We start from the raw sequence: 18,899 nt of genomic DNA, 5'->3' as shown, positions 1-18,899 counted from the left end.
ATATACAGAGTAAGGTCCTGAACTACTTAAAATACCACCACCACACAATCAGATGGTTTCCCATAAGAAAACACTTAGTCTTACTTAAATTGAAGACCAGTCTTGTTAACTCCCCAAACAAGTAACACTGCAACAAACTGACACACATGAAACCCATTCTAGTTTCACCAAGTTTTTTGTTTCATCAGAAAACTAACCTCCAGGGCTTGTACAGAGCAGTTACAGCGTCTAGTTTCTCAATAAAGTGTAATTCCCTCTCTGCTTGTGTTTCATGAGGTACAGATGATGCAATAGTGTTTAACCAGATTATTCTGCAATGTGACCTTGAAGAACTGAGGCCAAAAAAAAAAAATGCAACCTTCTTAACTAAAGTAATAACCAGATTTCTTTTTAACCCTAATATAGTTAAGTCTCATTGAGTTGAAGTTATAATGAACTGTGATAAACATATTAGATACAAAAAAGAAAGTCTAAATTTGTCCAAGCTATTATATAGCTCTATTTCTCTACCACTATCACTTAAAGTATCGAACACCTTTTATGAACATCTGAGTACTTCAGACATATTAGTAAACTTACAACACACACACACACACACACAACCCCATAGGAAGAAGTAGTGAGAAGATTAAAAAAGTCTTGTGGTTAAAAAAAAAAAAAATCAGAATGAAAATCAGGAAATCAGTCTGGATCTGCCACAGATTTATTGTAGTACCCAATGTAAGTTAAGTGAATTCTGCACCTCAGCTTCCTGTTTTAACCTACCTGAGTGATAAACACTGGATTTTAAAAACCAATAGGAGATTCTAAAAGCATTTGAGATAGAAAATATAAGAAATGTGAAGTATTCTTTATCCTCATCCATTTTACAGTATGGATAATCAAACAGAAACAAAGACGTTAAACTATTTGCCTAAGGTGTAGTAATTCAGTAACAGAGCAAAGAACAGAATTCATGATTCATGTTCTAATTTCCAGACAAGCCTGGCTGGAGTGTCACTAAACAGAGTGTTTGTGAATCATGAGATAATTAATTACAAACCTACCTGTAGACAATAGGTACTTGTTAAGTGCATGTTTGAAAATACTCATTACAGGCAGTCCCCGGGTTACGTACAAGATAGGGACTGTAGGTTTGTTCTTAAGTTGAATCTGTATGTAAGTCGGAACTGGCGTCCAGATTCAGACACTGCTGAAACTGACCGCCAGTTCTGACTTAAGAACCCCAGGCGTCCCCAAGTCAGCTGCTGCTGAAACTGATCAGCAGCTGATTCCAGGAAGCCCGGGGCAGAGCAACTCTGCCTGGGGCTTCCTGTAGTCAGCGCTGGTCAGTTTCAGCAGAAGCTGACTTGGGGACGCCTGGGGCAGAGCAGCTGGGGTGCTACTGGACCAACCCAGCAGCACCCCATCTGCTCTGCCCCAGGCGTCCTGATTCAGCCGCTGCTGAAACTGACCAGCAGCGGCTGAATCAGGACCTGGGGCAGAGCAGCTGGGGTGCTGCCGGGTTGGTCCAGTAGTGCCCACGGGCGCTGCAGGACCAATCGGCAGCGCCCCAGCTGCTCTGCCCCAGAGTCCAAAACAAAAGCCTGGTCTGCTGGGGGGGGGGGGGGGGGGGGAGCACACTAGCTTCGCGCCCCCCCCCCCCCCCAGCAGACCAGGGACACGGGGAGCAGAGCCGCAGCGGCAGCGGGGTGCCGCGCCTCTGAGGCTTTGCTCTGGCAAAGCCTCAGAGGCGAGGGACTCCGCCGTGGCTGCGGCTTCAGTCTGGGTGCCTGTGGTCTGCTGGGTACGGTCCCCAGCAGACCACAGGCACCCGGACTGAAGCCGCAGCCGCGGGGGGGTCCCGCGCCTCTGAGGCTTTGCCAGAGCAAAGCCTCAGAGGCGCGGGGAACCGCCGCTGCTGCCGCTCCAGTCTGGGTGCCTGTGGTCTGCTGGGGACGGTCCCCAGCAGACCACAGGCACCCGGACTGAAGCCGCAGCCGCGGGGGGGTCCCGCGCCTCTGAGGCTTTGCCAGAGCAAAGCCTCAGAGGCGCGGGGAACCGCCACTGCTGCCGCTTCTTGACTGAAGCGACAGCAGCGGCGGTTCCCCGCGCCTCTGAGGCTTTGCTCTGGCAAAGCCTCAGAGGCGCGGGACCCCCCCGCGGCTGCGGCTTCAGTCTGGGTGCCTGTGGTCTGCTGGGGACCGTCCCCAGCAGACCACAGGCACTGGGTCTCAAGGGGCAGCAGCAGCGGTTCCCGCGCTTCTGAGGCTTTGCTCTGGCAAAGCCTCAGAAGCGCGGGAACCCGCCCGGTGCCCCTGGTCTACTGGAGACGGTCTCCAGCAGACCAGGGGAACCGGAGCAGCTTACGAACGGGGCTCTCTCGCCCCGACTTCCGGGGCGAGAAAGCTCCGTTCGTAAGTGCGGATCCGACGTAAGTCAGATCCGCGTAAGTCGGGGACTGCCTGTATACCATGTTGACACAGCACAAAAGAGCATGCTCAATTATGAGTGCAGAAGAAAAGGTTAAGATTAGCTTTGCCAAAGGGATCTATTTTATCACCACAGTTCTCAGATTAGCTGTGTACTTACAGAGTTTCTTTTGCCCTGTTTTCAGAGTAAGGTACAACAGTCACCATGGCTAACCTACGCTCCTGCTGGTGTGCTACAGGACAGTGGGAATAAGCTTTTGGTAGAATGACACCAACATGAGTACTGCAGAAAATCCTCATGCAGACAAGGCTCAAAGATAGCAAAGGGTATGTTTAACTCTGAGTAAACGTATTAATTTATATAAATATGAAAACTGCATGTGAGATGGCGATGCACTGCACAGTTACATGATCAATGAAATTACAATGAACCTTTAATCACTTCATCTAGCCTCTAATCAATCCAATCAGCATTTACACCAATAGTCAAAACCTCTGGAAAGTTCTATACAACTACCTTTTAAAAAAAATTAAAAGGCAATAAAATAAACCTGTCAGAAACGTATCTCCTCCTTCTCTCTCTAGAAGACACCACATGATCCAGATGAAGCAAGATCCTGGGCAAGTGTATTTTTTCTAATATACAGAAGTGTTACAACTAAGATCTGTTATCCCGCTGCATTGCTGGAATAGATTTGGGAGCCTCAAATCCCCAGCTTTAGTTCATTGCACAAAAGGTCCTTGGTTTTGTTTATGTACCTTCCTAGGGAGGAGTTTCCTCAACCGCCCAGTGGGAAGCTGCAGTTATAAAAGGCACCCCAAGATAGGTTACGAGGTTCTGCGGAATAATAGATAACTCTCACACACACTGAACATGTGAGGGTGTGGTTAAAAGGTTTTGCTGGCCCTCCGATAACTAACACACATTAATTGGCTATTTCGAGTATAAGGATGACTCCATTAAAGCCTTTATATTATACCACACTGGGAATGTTAAATTTAGTTTAATCAACTAGTTGATGGATATTTCATCAACTAATCGATTGGTCGATAAGCAGGGAGCCCCAGCAGGGTTAGCTCCTGATCTGAGAGCTAATCCCAGTGTAGCTCTGCCTTTGAAATGGATTAAAAGCCAGCAGGAGGAACCCAGCATGAGCCAGGAATCAGCTGTACCAGTTCATGCTGGGTCCCCCCCTCATTGCACTTTAGCCTTTTAAATGTATTAAGAGCCTGTCAACTCTTAATACATTTAAAAAGCAGAGGCGTGTCTGGAACTAGATGCGACTGGGAATGAGCTGATTCCCGGCTTACACCCAGTACCCACTACCCCGCCTACCCTGCCCCCCACGGAGATGGTGCTGAGGGGGGAGGGAGAAGACCAGCTTTTAAGCCAGCTCCCCTCAGCACCGGCTCCCCTCAGCACCGGCTCCTGCTCACCCACCTTGCTGCCTCTGATAGACACAGCGGGGGGACGGGGAGGGGAATGAAAGAGAGAAAAGTGACTAGTCGACTAATCCCTTGACTAGCCAATAAGCTTTTGCTTATCGGATAATCGACTAGTCACTTACATCCCTACACCACACCGCCTTCTATTTTCTCATATTTTTGAGAGACTCTACCATAAATAGGCATACTGGGTCAGACCAACAGGCTGTCGAGCCCAGTAGCCTTCCTCAACAGAGGTCAGTAACATACCTTCCAGGACGTGTACAGAACAAGACACTTGGAATGATCCACCCCTGTCTTCACCTTTCAGCCACTCTAAGGGAGTCATCTATTAAGAGTACTACAATAACCTATCTACCAAGTATCTCATTAACTGACACAAACATACAGAGAGAAGCTCTGAAGCTAAAATATGAATGAACATTCACAGATTTTTTTTTTCCTTAAGCAGGAATATTTGATGGTTCACATTCCAATACCATGTTTTTTTCCACCCTGTGCTACTTTGGGAAAATAATCTTAACTTTTTTTTTGTCAAATTACCCATATCATAATAGAGAGAGCCTCCTTCCTCACTTGAGATTGCAATGTCTCTGCTGCAACTACTCACACAGAAAGCTAATACTGAAGAAGCATTCAGTGTATTTTTAGCCGTCTTTCAATAAATTTAGCAGCTGGGGACAAGGTGCAGAGTCAGCACTATGTGACCAGTCAGCTCTCCCTAGAGAATCACTTCTTTTGGTTCAACTAGTAATGAGCACACTAGTGTATCCATGCTTTCCAGTAGTAGACTATACAACATACACTGAGCTACTTTGCAGCTAGCCTGACACTTCAATGTACTTTAAGAAGAGCATTCCCTGGATTCAGAAACAGAACTGTATTTTATATGAACTAAGCAATAATTCAACCTACCTGTACACTGTTCCCAATTGAATATAGTGAAAAGCATCAATCTTCATCAATAATGCCTTGGGAAAAAAATTCAGACAAATTACATTTCATAAAAGCAGTTTAATATGTAGTTATAAAAGCAATAATTATTGTATCTGTCACAAATACAACTTTCTTGCTCGGAAATGGATCATTTGAATTGAAATAGACACAAAGTCTTTGTGACACTGCGCCCCATATTCTTTATGGAATTACGTTCATTAATATGCATAATTGGAAGATGCTTTATGCAAAATACATCTTGTCATTAGAAAACTTATAATCTGCTGAATGTGCAGGGTGTATGATTCCTCTGTTCCACATTAGGAATATGAAGTGTAAACCCGTTTAATAATCTAGATGTATTAAGAGAGGACCATTAGTACTCAAGGAGTTTAGTGGCTCAGTACCCAGGACAACAATCTGTGAGTAGTTTTCCTTTTCCTGTAAACCTGGACTACGGTTGGTCCTGCCAAGACATGTGACCTGTTGCTGGAACCCATTTTAGAGGCTGTACTTTTCCATGGGTGTGTGGAAAGTTTAAACTGAACACAAAGGATTCCCACCTTTGGCACTAGGGATATAAAGGTGGGAAACCAAACAATAGGGGCTGCTGCCAGATGCCAGGACACCCCTGCTTATCACCCACAATGACTGCTGGAAACATCTCAGACTGAACGGAGGGAAGGATTAGCACCAAGTTGGGAGGCTTCCCAGCTTGTGAGAAAAGAGAATTAGAACTACTGCTAGGGTTGGAAGTTGTATGCAACAAGTTTTTTTAGAGTCTTAAGTCCAGAGGGCAGGCAGGCAAGCTCGCTCAGTGGTACTTCAGCACATCAAGTGACAACCTCAAAGGGTTCCCTGTGACCCAACCCATCACAGCGGTTTGTGAAGAGCAACAGAGTACTTTCTCAAAAGAATTGTATTCCAAGCTTGTAAAAGGCAGTAGAAACTTAACTTTTAAATGACACAGGATTACAATCAAAGCTGAGGACTCCAGTTCTACTCAGCACACCCCTGCTGGAGAGCCGAAAGCTGGGTGGAGTGAGACCCACCCAGTCTGAGCTGCTCCATCTCCAGCAGGGACAGGGCCCCACAGGGCCAGCAAGGGCCAGGAGCATTGCATGCGAGTGAGCTGAGGGAGCCAGGCTGGGGCCAGGCAAGGCTGGGAACAGAGTGTGGAGAGATATCTGGAGGAAGGAATTGAGCTCAGGAAGTAGCGCCGGGCACAAGATTTGAGGGAGCGGCAGGGAGGAAGAACCAGACTGGAGGAAAGTAAGAGCAGGGAGGTTCATTGTCTGGCTCAGTGAGCTAGCAGCAAATGAACATGCTAGGACCTCTTGGGAAGTAAGCTGGTGCCCCTGGGGGAGAGCAGCTGTTCCACGCTGCACCTGCCCCTCTTCTGCCCACGTGCCCTATCCTGTCAGCAACTTCCTGAAATCTCTCTAGTCTCCTTTTCACTCTGCCTTCCTCTTCTCTGATATTCAAGCCCTGAGGCCAAGGATCCCTTTTGGACTTTTTCCTCTCCTGCCTTCCACAGTAGAGATGGGCTGGGAGGAGACAGGGGAATATACTTGGACCAGAAAAACAGCAATCAGGGCTGCAGAATGCAAGGGAGTCAGCAACTTGGTATCTGGGGAAGAAGTTGGACTTGCTCATGACAAGGCTTGAGTAGCTGAAAACTTTTATTTAGAGAAAAGAGACTTTTCCCCCCTTGTGGATCCAGGGGTGTCCAGGTCTGTCTCTCCAGCTGGCAGCATTTTGAATATATATGAATGAATGAATGAATGAATGAATGAATGAATGAATGAATGAGAGAGAGATCTAAACAATGTAGAGTGGGACTCTAAAGGTCCCTTCAAAAACGCAGCATTTTTCCTTGCCTCCCCATACCCCCAAAAAATCTTTAAAACTACCTTTAAAAAGGGAGAGAGCCACTGCTGCTCAAATGAGGCTTTGGTTGGCTTATGGCTCCAGCCCCAAGGTTAAGGCATCATTGAAACTGTGCGCGGAGTGACACCCAGTACAATCCCACTGAGCTGTCTGGGGCAACCAGGTGTGTCAATCAAGGACAAAAAAAGCCTGGTACCTGAACAGAATTCCTTTTCTTATGCTTTTCAGGCTTAGGCAAAGGCTATTTGGGAAGTGAGCAGGGCAGGCTGAGGGCTGGACTTAGTCATTGGTATGAGCCATTTCTTTTTTGTCATTCAAATTTTGGATCATGGCTGATACCCCAGCCATCATCTAAAGCACTTCCCTGTGGCCTTCTGACATGCACACAGAGGTACCTCACTGCCAAGTCCCTATCCTAGCAGGGGAGGAAAGGGGAGCACTGTAGTATAATGTCCCACCTCCATGCCGCCAGTGGCTCATGTTTGCCACTGCCATGCTGGAGCCTCCACATTTATTTATTGACAAATAAAATGTACACAATGTTAAAATATCATGCAAGAATTTCTGGTGCTGAATGCCCTCAGGAATGAGGTGCTGGGCAGCTGTGGAGGGTTGTGAGGGGCATTGAGCAGTATGTGGCGGTCTGTGGTGGAAATCTCTGGGTGAGGCATGAGGAGCCATTGGCCTAAGGGGTTGGGTGGTACAGGCAGGGAGGCAGTGTGGTAGGCACACTGGTAGCACAGTTGGGAGGGAAGTGCAGGGGTTAGGAGAAGTGTTTGACTTCCCAAGGTTCTTTCTAGTTCTAATAGTCTAAGATTCTACTAAATAACTTTCCCTAATAATACTGGCATTGTATTTATTCTCTTCCAACATGATTTGTTGGAAAAGCTTTGACAAAACTGGTCTTTAAAACATGGGGGAGGGGAGGACCACAAAATGCCTACATGTCAGCATAAACCTTTGATGATGTTTGTAGAATGCAATATTTATTTTCAGAACCTATGTATTCAGTACCATATAACTCACCACATCATTTATACCTACCCGATGCACATCATAATGAAGTCCTCTTATTGCAAAATTGGGATCATAATCATACTTCCTTATTTCTGCAGGATACTAAAAATAAAAAGTAAGGGTTAATTTAAATTTACAAACCCAAGATTTGTTTTTCTAATTTGAAAAAGCTTTGCTTCACATGTAGACTTTTAATATTCACTGACGTATGCCCTTCAGTATGCTGGTGATGTACATTTGAAAGTCTCTCCAACTCAGATACAAGAATTGGGAAGAACACCTGGAAAAAAATCTAAGTCTCAAATCTTCAAACATGAGTGGCTAAAGTTAGGCATGTAAGGAAAAGTGGCCCCATTTGCAGAGTGGATGCACATGCAGTCACTAACTCCTGTGACGTTTCTAAGTATTCATGACCAGTGCTCTTTGGGCACTGGTGCAGCCACTCAGAAGAGATTCAGCTGTCAGAGCGCTGATTAACAAAGTGCCCACACCTAGGGTTTTGTTATGCAGCAACAGGCCAATGCATCAAAACAAAAGTTTGATTTGAAACATAAGAGATGAAGACACTCAAGACATGTGGCCCGATTCCAAGATTCCATATCTTGTGAAGATCGTTAATATATAAATCAAATCCAATTTGAATTCATCAAAACTTAATTTTTCATTAATTAATCCGGGGTAATCGCTATTCATTGAATTTTTACTTTTAAATATAATTTCTAGATTCTATGCTGCCTACATCAGGATTTTCTATTTTTATTTATCCTAGCCAGGATATGTGTTAGTGGCAAAAATAAGCCATCTTTTACATTGATGAAGAGAGGATGATCTTGCCTCTGTTGCCTAAAAAGCTTCAGCTGCAGGATAAGGTCACTACAGCTAGAGAGATACTGGAGAGATTGGTTTTCCCTTGGGTTGAAAAGATATAGTCCTATGGGAAACCATATCTCTCAACAGGTGGCTTCAAGCATTACATCATATTGTAAGTGACTAATGCTACCCATAGGGAACTAGTTTCCAATTTCAAGCTTCAACTGGTATTGTGGTTATAATATGTAACACATTTTGATTCTCCTGCCATGTGGAACACTGTAGCAGAGAAGATTCTACAAACATGCAATCCCATTGCTACTGCAATATGTTCGTTTCTATGGCCAAAAAAATGATCTCTAATATGATTTGCTAACTTAATCTGCAAAAGTTTCCACAAAAGTTTCCACAAAAAAAATCTTACAGAATTTTAGGGGCTCTACGTTGTGTGTTTATGGAAAGTTTTAACTTTGTCTGTTAGTCCAGAGATATTTATAGATATTTATATATAGCTGTTAATCTTCAGACTGAAATACAGATTGGAAACACTCGATACAATTTCCATTCAGTCTGCATTAGGGGTTGTAAAATATTCCAAATGGAAATTATTAATTGAATTTGTAAGAGTACTTTAAGTGACTTCTGCTTAAAATACAGCCAACTAAGAATCTTCAGATCAGAAGATGTCTCTCCTAGCTGACAGACAGAAACAAAGAGTGTCTTCCTCCCCATTCCTAGACTGTCTGCATTCTACACAATACTAAAGCTGCACTGAATCAGGAACTTTGTGGTCTGTAAGCAACTGCTGCACAAGATGTTACCAAAAGGGAGTTAAGCTTCTATCAACTAGAAGTTGCTCATAGCATTCCTACAGATAAAGAGGCATACTGTTATTTCATTCATCTTACCCGATGCTCATTAATGAGAAGATCCCGGGCAGCATTATAGATCAAAGTATGCAGATGTTTGGAATAAAAAACCAATGTGTAGTCATAATCAAAGCCATAGATTTCAATATCTGACAGACTCATTTCATTGTTGGAAAAAATAGCATCCGGATTCAGCAAGTTATTCATAATTGAAGGAACCAACTCTGAAGAAAAAAAACAAACACTGAGTGAGCATTCTTCTAGCCTTATACCAAGCATAAAAATCAAACCCTATACTTTGACATTTATAATTATTTAATTTGTAATGACATGGTTACTGACCCAGTGGATGGGGGCAAGAAGCAAATGTGACATCTTAATCTTAATAAGGATTCTGACAGTTCCACGTGACAAATTAGAGAAATGCGGTATAGATGAAATTACTATCAAACGGTTGCAGTTGAATGACCTGTAGAACTCCTTGCCAAAGGATGTTGTGAAGACAAGGACTTTAACAGGGTTCAAGAACGAACTAAATAAATTCATGAAGGTTAGGTCCATCAATACTTAACCAGAATGGATAGGAATGGTATTCCTAGCCTGTTTGTCAGGGGCTGGAAATGGACAACAGGAGAGGAATCATTTGATGATTACATTCTGTTCACTCCCTCTGGGACATTTGGCATTGGTCACTGTCAGAAGACAGGATATTGTGCTAGATGGACCTTTGGTCTGATCCAATATGACCATTCTTATATTCAAAAGTAATCATCAATTCTTTCCTATTAAACCAGGAGGGCAGACATAGTAGTGTCTGATGGTATCTGTTCTGGGTCTGGTACTATTCAATATTTTCATTAATTATTTGAATAATGGAGTGAAGAGCATGTTTATAAAATTTACAGATGACACCAAGCAGGGAGGTGTTAAAATACTTTAAAAAACAAATTCAAAGTGATCTTAACAAAAGGGAGAAATAGTTTGAATTCAACAAGATGAAGGTCAACAAAGGAAAGTGCAAAAATACTTCACTTAAGAAAAATACCAAATGCAAAATGGAGAATTGGTTATGTGTCAGTACTGCTAAAAAGAATCTGAGGGTTAATGGATCACAAATGACAGATGGAATTAAATGCTGGTAAATGCAAAGTCATGCACATTGAAAAAATAATCCAATAAGTACAAAAGGATAGGGTCTAAATCTGATGTTATTTCAAGAAAGATCTTTGAGTAAACAGGAATAGTTCTCTAAAAACCATCTTCTAATGTGTGGCAATAGTCAAAAAAGATAAAGAGAACGTTAGCAACAATTAGGAAAGAGATAATTAACAGAAACTAACTATCATAATGTCACTACATAAACCCATGGCATCTTGAATACTTGTGCGCAGTTCTGATAGACCCATCTGAAAAAGATATATATTAGAATTTGAAAAGGTATCGAAAAAGACAACAAAAATGATTAGAGATATGAAGCAACTTCAGATTAAGATAGATTAAAGAGATTGGGATTGTTCATCTTTAAAAATGACACAGGTGGGATAAGATAGAGGTCTATAAAATGATTTGTAAAGAGAAAGCGAAGGAAGGGTTAAATAACAGAAGTCCATGGCACAAAAGTACAGTGAAATTGACAGGCAGCAAGTTTAAAACAAACATAAGTAGGTCTTAAAACACACAGTCAAACTGTGAAATTCATTGCCAGGGAATGTTGTCAAGGCCAACAGTATAACTAGCTCCAGCTGGGACTGGAAAACAGAGAATGGACCACTTGATAATTGCCATGTTCTGTTCATTCCCTCTGAAGCATCAGGCACAGGCCTTTATCAGAGGACAAGATACTGGGCTAGACAAACCTTAGGTCTGACCCAGTATGGACATTCTTATATTAAATCTCAACCTGGAACAAAGAAAAATGTTGTCTATAATTTTATTAAGATGGTCTGGCTACCCATAATATTAACACACACGTCTGCTACTACTTTTGAAGGAAAAAAAATGTCATGATACTTGACAGAGTATCGTGAGTACGTTTCATACACAATACATACATTACTGATACCTCCATAAATCTGTTTTCATTTTGCTTTTACCACCAGTATCCTCTCCTTTGTATTACTATTATTAGTAATGAGTTCGTAGGCTGTGCATTAACCATTTCAACTTTTAAGCACATTACGTATGTGAAGAAATAGAAGTGAAAAAAAAAAGCCACCAGCATAAAATCAAACAGGGTTACTTAAGTGGGGAATAGATAAACCACCACAAGTAATTGTCTAGTCTGAAACTCTGTATTAGGCTTCAGAAATGACTGTGTATTTTTTCCCTCTTACCAGAATACTTGCACCATTTAATTCCAGCTCAGACAAATATAGTTATTCTTCCCAAATAACAGCAAAGTAAAATACTGATTGTGCCATTAATCCCCAATTTTCCAGCTCCAGGGTGCGAAACACCTTGCTTTCTTTCAGCAACAATGTATGCAACACGCCAGTTATTTCTGATTTTCCTCAATATTTTTGCTCAGAATTTATTTTATAGATAATTCATGGCTGCAGAAAGCTGTAAACAGCACTCTTATAAACAAGTTCTGAAAACAGGTATTGACTACTTTCTCTGGCTAGCATATACCATAAGCCACGTATTTCTTAATCCAAAATGACTTCATGTAAGATGACTAATTGGTCCTGACTTAACAGTGAAATAAAAACTAAATGTCAGATAGCCTAGAACAATCTGAATTCCCAAATGATCCTGAAAATACTTTCCCTCTGCTTCTATATTCCTACAGACCATCTTTCCCTAAGGTAGGACACACCTCCTCAGCAGCACTGAGAGACACTGCCTCTAAAAATATTTTGGGTGGTGTTTGCAAACAATATGGATACAGAGTGCCAAGGAGCAGAGAGAAAAGATCCAGAACTGTGGAAGGTATGTTTGCATGACCTCTACATTTTCCCCTCTCCCCACAAAAAAATTGTATTATCCTTTGAACTCTCTCTCACATGGCAAAAGTGCCTGCAATGATACATTGAAGAGACTAAAGTAGTATCTAGAATTATACCATAGGCAGCCCAGGGCAAGCTTTCCTACATCTTTTATCTCAGTATGCCTGCATTACACTAGGGACCTCCTGAGCTTAGTCTTAGTGTATGAGCCTCTACAGGTGGAGCTAAAAACCAGCTGGCTCTCAGAAAGAGTTTGCTCTATAGCAGAGATGGGCAACCTCAGGCCCAGGGGGCAGATGTAGCCCTGGGCTTGCCTGGATCTAGCCCCTGAGGCTCAGAGTCCCCCTCCTGCCAGCATTAGGGAGCCAGCACTGGTGCTCCAGTCATAGAATCATAGAACCATAGAATAATAGGACTGGAAGGGACCTCAAGAGGTCATCGAGTCCAGCCCCCCGCCCTCAAGGCAGGATCAAGCTCCGTCTACACCATCCCTGACAGATGTCTATCTAACCTGTTCTTAAATATCTCCAGAGAGGGAGATTCCACCACCTCCCTTGGCAATTTATTCCAATATTTGACCACCCTGACAGTTAGGAATTTTTTCCTAATGTCCAATCTAAACCTCCCCTGCTGCACTTTAAACCCATTACTCCTTGTCCTGTCCTCAGAAGCCAAGAGGAACAAATTTTCGCCTTCCTCTTTGTGACACCCTTTTAGATATTTGAAAACCGCTATCATGTCCCCCCTTAATCTTCTTTTTTCCAAACTAAACAAGCCCAGTTCATGAAGCCTGGCTTCATAGGTCATGTTCTCTAAACCTTTAATCATTCTTGTCGCTCTTCTCTGTACCCTTTCCAATTTCTCCACATCTTTCTTGAAATGTGGCGCCCAGAACTGGACACAGTACTCCAGCTGAGGCCTAACTAGTGCAGAGTAGAGCGGCAGAATGACTTCACGAGTTTTGCTTACAACACACCTGTTGATACAACCTAGAATCATATTTGCTTTTTTTGCAACAGCATCACACTGTTGACTCATATTCAACTTGTGGTCCACTATGACCCCTAGATCCCTTTCCGCCATGCTCCTTCCTAGACAGTCGCTTCCCATCTTGTATGTATGGAACTGATTGTTCCTTCCTAAGTGGAGCACTTTGCATTTCTCTTTATTAAACCTCATCCTATTTACCTCTGACCATTTCTCTAACTTTCTAAGGTCATTTTGAATTATGTCCCTATCCTCCAAAGAAGTTGCAACCCCACCCAGTTTGGTATCATCTGCAAACTTAATAAGCGTACTCTCTATCCCAATATCTACATCATTGATGAAGATATTGAACAGTACGGGTCCCAAAACAGACCCTTGAGGAACTCCACTTGCTATCCCTTTCCAGCAGGATTTAGAACCGTTAACAACAACTCTCTGACTACGGTTATCCAGCCAATTATGCACCCACCTTATCGTGGCCCTATCTAAGTTATATTTGCCTAGTTTATCAATAAGAATATCATGCGAGACCGTATCAAATGCCTTACTAAAGTCTAGGTATATGACATCCACCGCTTCTCCCTTATCCACAAGGCTCGTTATCTTATCAAAGAAAGCTATCAGATTAGTTTGGCATGACTTGTTCTTCATAAACCCATGCTGGCTATTCCCTATCACTTTATTACCTTCCAAGTGTTTGCATATGATTTCCTTAATTACCTGCTCCATTATCTTCCCTGGGACAGACGTTAAACTGACCGGTCTGTAGTTCCTTGGGTTGTTCTTATTCCCCTTTTTATAGATGGGCACAATATTTGCCCTTTTCCAGTCTTCTGGAATCTCCCCTGTCTGCCATGATTTTTCAAAGATCATAGCTAAAGGCTCAGATACCTCCTCTATCAGCTCCTTGAGTATCCTGGGATGCATTTCATCAGGACCTGGTGACTTGCTGACATCTAACTTTCCTAAGTGATTTTTAACTTGTTCTTTGTGTATCCTATCTTCTAAACTTACCCTCTCTCTGCTTGTATTCACTACTTTAGGCACTCTTCCAGACTTCTCGGTGAAGACCGAAACAAAGAAGTCATTGAGCATCTCCGCCATTTCCAAGTTTCCTGTTACTGCTTCTCCCTCCTCACTAAGCAGTGGGCCTACCCTGTCCTTGGTCTTCCTCTTGCTTTTAATGTATTTATAAAAGGTCTTCTTGTTTCCCTTTATGCCTGTAGCTAGTTTGATCTCATTTTGTGCCTTTGCCTTTCTAATCTTGCCGCTGCATTCCCGTGTTGCTTGCTTATATTCATCCTTTGTTAGTTGTCCTAGTTTCCATTTTTTATATGACTCCTTTTTTATTTTGAGATCATGCAAGATCTCCTTGTTAAGCCAAGCTGGTCTTTTGCCATATTTTCTATCTTTCTTACACAGCGGAATTGTTTGCTTTTGGGCCCTTAACAACGTCCCTTTGAAATACTTCCAACTCTCCTCAGTTGTTTTTCCCTTCAGTCTTGCTTCCCATGGGACCTTACCTACAAGTTCTCTGAGCTTATCAAAATCTGCCTTCCTGAAATCCATTACCTCAATTGTGCTGGTCTCCCTTCTACCTTTCCTTAAGATCATGAACTCTATTATTTCGTGATCACTGTCCCCTATACTGTCTTCCACTTTCAAGTTCTCAACTAGTTCCTCCCTATTTGTTAAAACCAAATCCAGAACAGCTTCTCCTCTGGTAGCTTTTTCAACCTTCTGAAACAGAAAGTTGTCTCCAATGCAGTCCAGAAACTTATTGGATAGCCTGTGCCTCGCTGTGTTAGTTTCCCAACATATGTCTGCTGCTGCCCTGCCACAGGGCTAAAACACACAAAATCTAAGCTGGGCAGCCCTAGACTCTGGGGTGTGAGGGGAAATGTGTGGAGTGTCTTTCTCCTTCTCAGTCACGTGCCACCTCAGTGAGGGTTTGTTTGGGTTTTTTTGCTTCTCACTTGTGTGACCCCCAGCTGATTTTTCTGTGGGTCAGTGGCCCTCAAACCAAAAAAGCCCCTCCTCCCCCCTTCGGCCTTAGACTTTTCAGAGGTAAAGTACCACTAGCTGGGACCCTGAACCACGCCCAGTAAGCATGTGGGTTACACTAGTTCGGTTACTAGACTCCCTTCAGTCCTTTGTCTATCTAATGAAGCTGCAGACATGCGCTTCAGTACTGCTTCTCCGACCCCCACCCCAATGATAATGTGCATGGAGGGAAATGGACTGAGCCCACCAAAATAATGTCACATAGGCCAAATAACCATGAGACAGTAACAACTTTCAGTCATTACGGGTGTTCCCTCTAAGCTGAGCACTTGGGCAGCCACTCAGGGCAGATTCATACGCCGTCCAGCTGATTAGCAGAGCACCCACAGCCAGCAACAAGTGTTTCTACTGATGGTGTACATCTGTGCATGCCTCCGTGCACATAAAATTTATTATGCACATGGATGGAAAAAATTAAAGGGAACACTGGCCACTACCAACTGTTTATAATTGAAAGATGCTTCTGAAAACATGCTTTTTTATATAATGAAGATATACCTAAGTGATTGAGGTCATTTGATCTTTAAACTCTCAACTAGCAACTTAGCCAGGTAAGTAAATTCAGAACTCTTACCCATGTCTTCTCATCAGTAGATCTCAATGGACTCCATAGTCTTTAAAGTATTTCCCTACCTCACACACACATTCTGTGGAAGAGTATTATCCCCATTTTACAGATAGAGAACTGAGGCACAGAGAGGCTAAGGATAGATCTATACTACAATTTAAAAAAACAAACATAGCACAACCATGGCTAGTGCTTGCAGGACTATACAATTGCAGTGTAGATATTGGGGCCCAGTCTCTGAGACTCCACAAGAGATGAGAGCCCAGGCTTATATCCACGCTCCAGTTTCATTGTCCTGCAACCTCAGCCCTGTGCCACATGTTTTTTATTACCAAGTAGACGTACTGTAAGTCAGCATTTCTCAAATGCAGCCACATGCAGCAGCAGCAGATTTGTCTGTGGCCACAACAACATGGGAGGAGACTGCAGGGGCATCATGGGAGAGGGCATCTCCCTGCCAAACTGTGTATGTTGATAGTGCAGGGGGAACAGCATCCCTTATCCTCAGTCTCCTCTCCTAGGAAGCGGAACAGAACTGGTGCTCCTGAACAGCTGTTACCAAGGGCAGAGAGACGTGTCGCTTTGGTGTTTGCATTCGTGGGCCCTTACACTGCACATCATCCTTGGAAGCTCTGGGCAGCGTCTCTGGAGACACGTGGGGACAGTGTGCGCAGTACCAGAGAGAGCTCGTCAGTGAAGGCAGCTGCAGAGTTCAATGACTGGTGCACTCCCCCGGGCAGCTCCCCAACTTCCACCCAACAGGGACATACGGAGCCTGGGACTCCACAAGCAGCCAATGAGTTCTAGACCCACCTTCCCTGGGGCAGGAACAGAAAGTGCTTAGGAGCATACATGTGCATATTGACTCGCCCCCCCCCCCCCCCCCCAAGAGCTAATTAAGTATTTTAGGGGAAATTGTTGACGCAGCCAGCAGCAAGCACTGAGTCTAGGGCAGGGGTGGGCAAAAGGGCCTCCATGGGCTGGATCCGGCCTGCCAAGTGGATGGATTCAGCCCATGGAGGCCCTAATGCTCCCCCACCCAATTAGGGCATGGGAGGGGAGGAGGAAAGAGTGCACAAAGTTTCCTCTGCTCTGCCAGGGGCACATAACACCATGCAGTGCTGCATGCTCCTGGCAAGGCGGGAGGAGACTTCATGCACTCCCTTCCCCCCCAAGCCCTGACTGTCCTGGGGGCGGGAGGAGCACACAATGTTTCCTCCTTCCTCCCCTCCCCCCCCCCCTCCGCGAGGAGCGCTCAGCACTTCAAAGTGCCACGCACTCCTCGCAGGGCAGGAGGAGGCTTCGCACGTTTCTCTGTCCCCAAGCTCTGATGGGCCTGGGGCAGAGGAAACTTCCTCCTGGCAGGGCAGAGGAAATTTTGTGCACTTCCCCCACCCTTTGGCTCTAACTGGCCTGGAGATGGGGGTGCATGCAAAGCCTCTTCCTGCCCTGCCAGGGGCATGGGTGCTTAGTGGGAAGAGGGGGGCAGCAAAGGGGTTTGAGGTAGATGCTGAATTGTACTTAAATTCAAAAAGTGATCTCATGCTTAAGACGGCTGGAAACAACTGGCTTAAGGTAAGCAATTCCAGCTATGCAGAATATGTAGCTGGAGCTACCTTAAGCCAAACTTGGAAGTATCCACACAGTGGGAGGCCAGTGGAAGCAAATGCTCCCTTGAGTTTCTCTTACTCCTTCCAAGTGCAGAGATGACAGGCACCAGCTGGAGCTTCCCTCAGAGTTTGACTTATGGGTCTAAATTGAACCCACTGAATCAAACACCAGAACATCCATCCCCGGTGTGGCAAGTGTAGATTAGGGATGTTAAGGACTAGTCAACTTCCCCCGGCCGCCTCTATCAGAAAGAGGCAACAAAGGGGGGACAAGAGGGTGTACTTCAAAGGGGCAGTACCACACAACTGAGCCAGGAATCAGCAGTGCAGCACTGTTGCACGTGGAGCCCTGGATCAGCAGGGGATTCCCCAGCTGACCCAGGGTTCTGGGGAAATGCCACGCAGAATCACGGTCAGTTGAGGCATCCCCAGTTGACCCCAGCTCTACATAGCATTTCAAATCGGCAGCATAGCATGGAGCCCAGCGTCAGCGGGGGACTCTGAGTCCCATGCTGACCCCAGGCTACATGCTGCCCTGCCGCTTTGAAATGAGCAAGAGCCCCCTCTGGGGACTTGTGTACATTTCAAAGCTAGCACACCAGCGCAGCCCGGAGTCAGCAGGCCTTCCTGTTGCCCCTGGGCTGCACATGGAGTTCCGCATTCTTCCTTTGAAATGTACAAGAGTCCCAGCGGGTGCTGCTGTACATTTTAAAAGAGGAATGCTGAAGTGCCTATCGACTAGTCAATGGAAATTCCATTGGCTACTCAACTAGTAAATTAACCGTTACTTAACATCCTTAGTGTAGATGTGCCCTAAGCGACCTACCCAATGAAGTTACAAAAACTGACTGAAGTTTCTCTGCACAAACCTACTTGCCATCAACTTTTGATCCCTTGCTCCAATACCTCAGAGTTATTTACCTGAAGCGGGGACATTCCTCACCTGCAGTTTCAGAGTTAAATAGTAATTAATTGGATGTATAGCCAAAATAGAACCAATTAAAAGGTCACTTTATTCTACATTCTTGGAGCCTTTGCAGAAGGAGCCTCAAACAAAAGGATCACATACACATTAAATAAGAAAACCGAAGAGTTGTGCAAAAATCAAGTCAAGTGAAACAATGGAACAGATTTCAAAAACAAAATATATAAAGAAAGTTTTACCAACTTTGTGCTGTCCCCATAGTGAAATGTTTAAAACAATTTTAAAAGAAAACATTTAAAGTAATAACTTTAGCTCCAAAATGTAATCAGAATGGTTCTCAATTGCTTCAGTATGTATGGTCTGAAAAATACAGATGCTGCCCTTATCATAGGATTCCAACCTTTGTTCACAGTTCGGT

The 18,899-nt window shown here is 44.0% G+C and overlaps 1 protein-coding gene across 5 annotated transcripts in view; it reads right to left on the bottom strand.

Moving 5' to 3' along the window:
- NT5DC3 (5'-nucleotidase domain containing 3) overlaps positions 1-18,899 on the bottom strand; it is a 47,962-nt gene that overhangs the window by 14,676 nt on the left and 14,387 nt on the right. For all 5 annotated transcript variants that reach the window (XM_075938894.1, XM_075938899.1, XM_075938904.1 and 2 more), the window contains 3 exons: positions 9,419-9,603; positions 7,728-7,802; positions 4,773-4,828 (listed from right to left, as the gene is read on the bottom strand). In XM_075938894.1, the coding sequence (XP_075795009.1) occupies positions 4,773-4,828; positions 7,728-7,802; positions 9,419-9,586 (299 nt within the window). In that variant the 5' untranslated portion in view covers positions 9,587-9,603. The remainder of the gene's footprint in view (positions 1-4,772; positions 4,829-7,727; positions 7,803-9,418; positions 9,604-18,899) is intronic.

Source organism: Pelodiscus sinensis, chromosome 1 (genome assembly GCF_049634645.1).
Source record: "Pelodiscus sinensis isolate JC-2024 chromosome 1, ASM4963464v1, whole genome shotgun sequence".
Taxonomy (NCBI): domain Eukaryota; kingdom Metazoa; phylum Chordata; order Testudines; family Trionychidae; genus Pelodiscus; species Pelodiscus sinensis.
The sequence above is the reverse complement of the archived record's forward strand: the minus strand, read 5'-3'. Positions and strand labels throughout refer to the sequence as shown.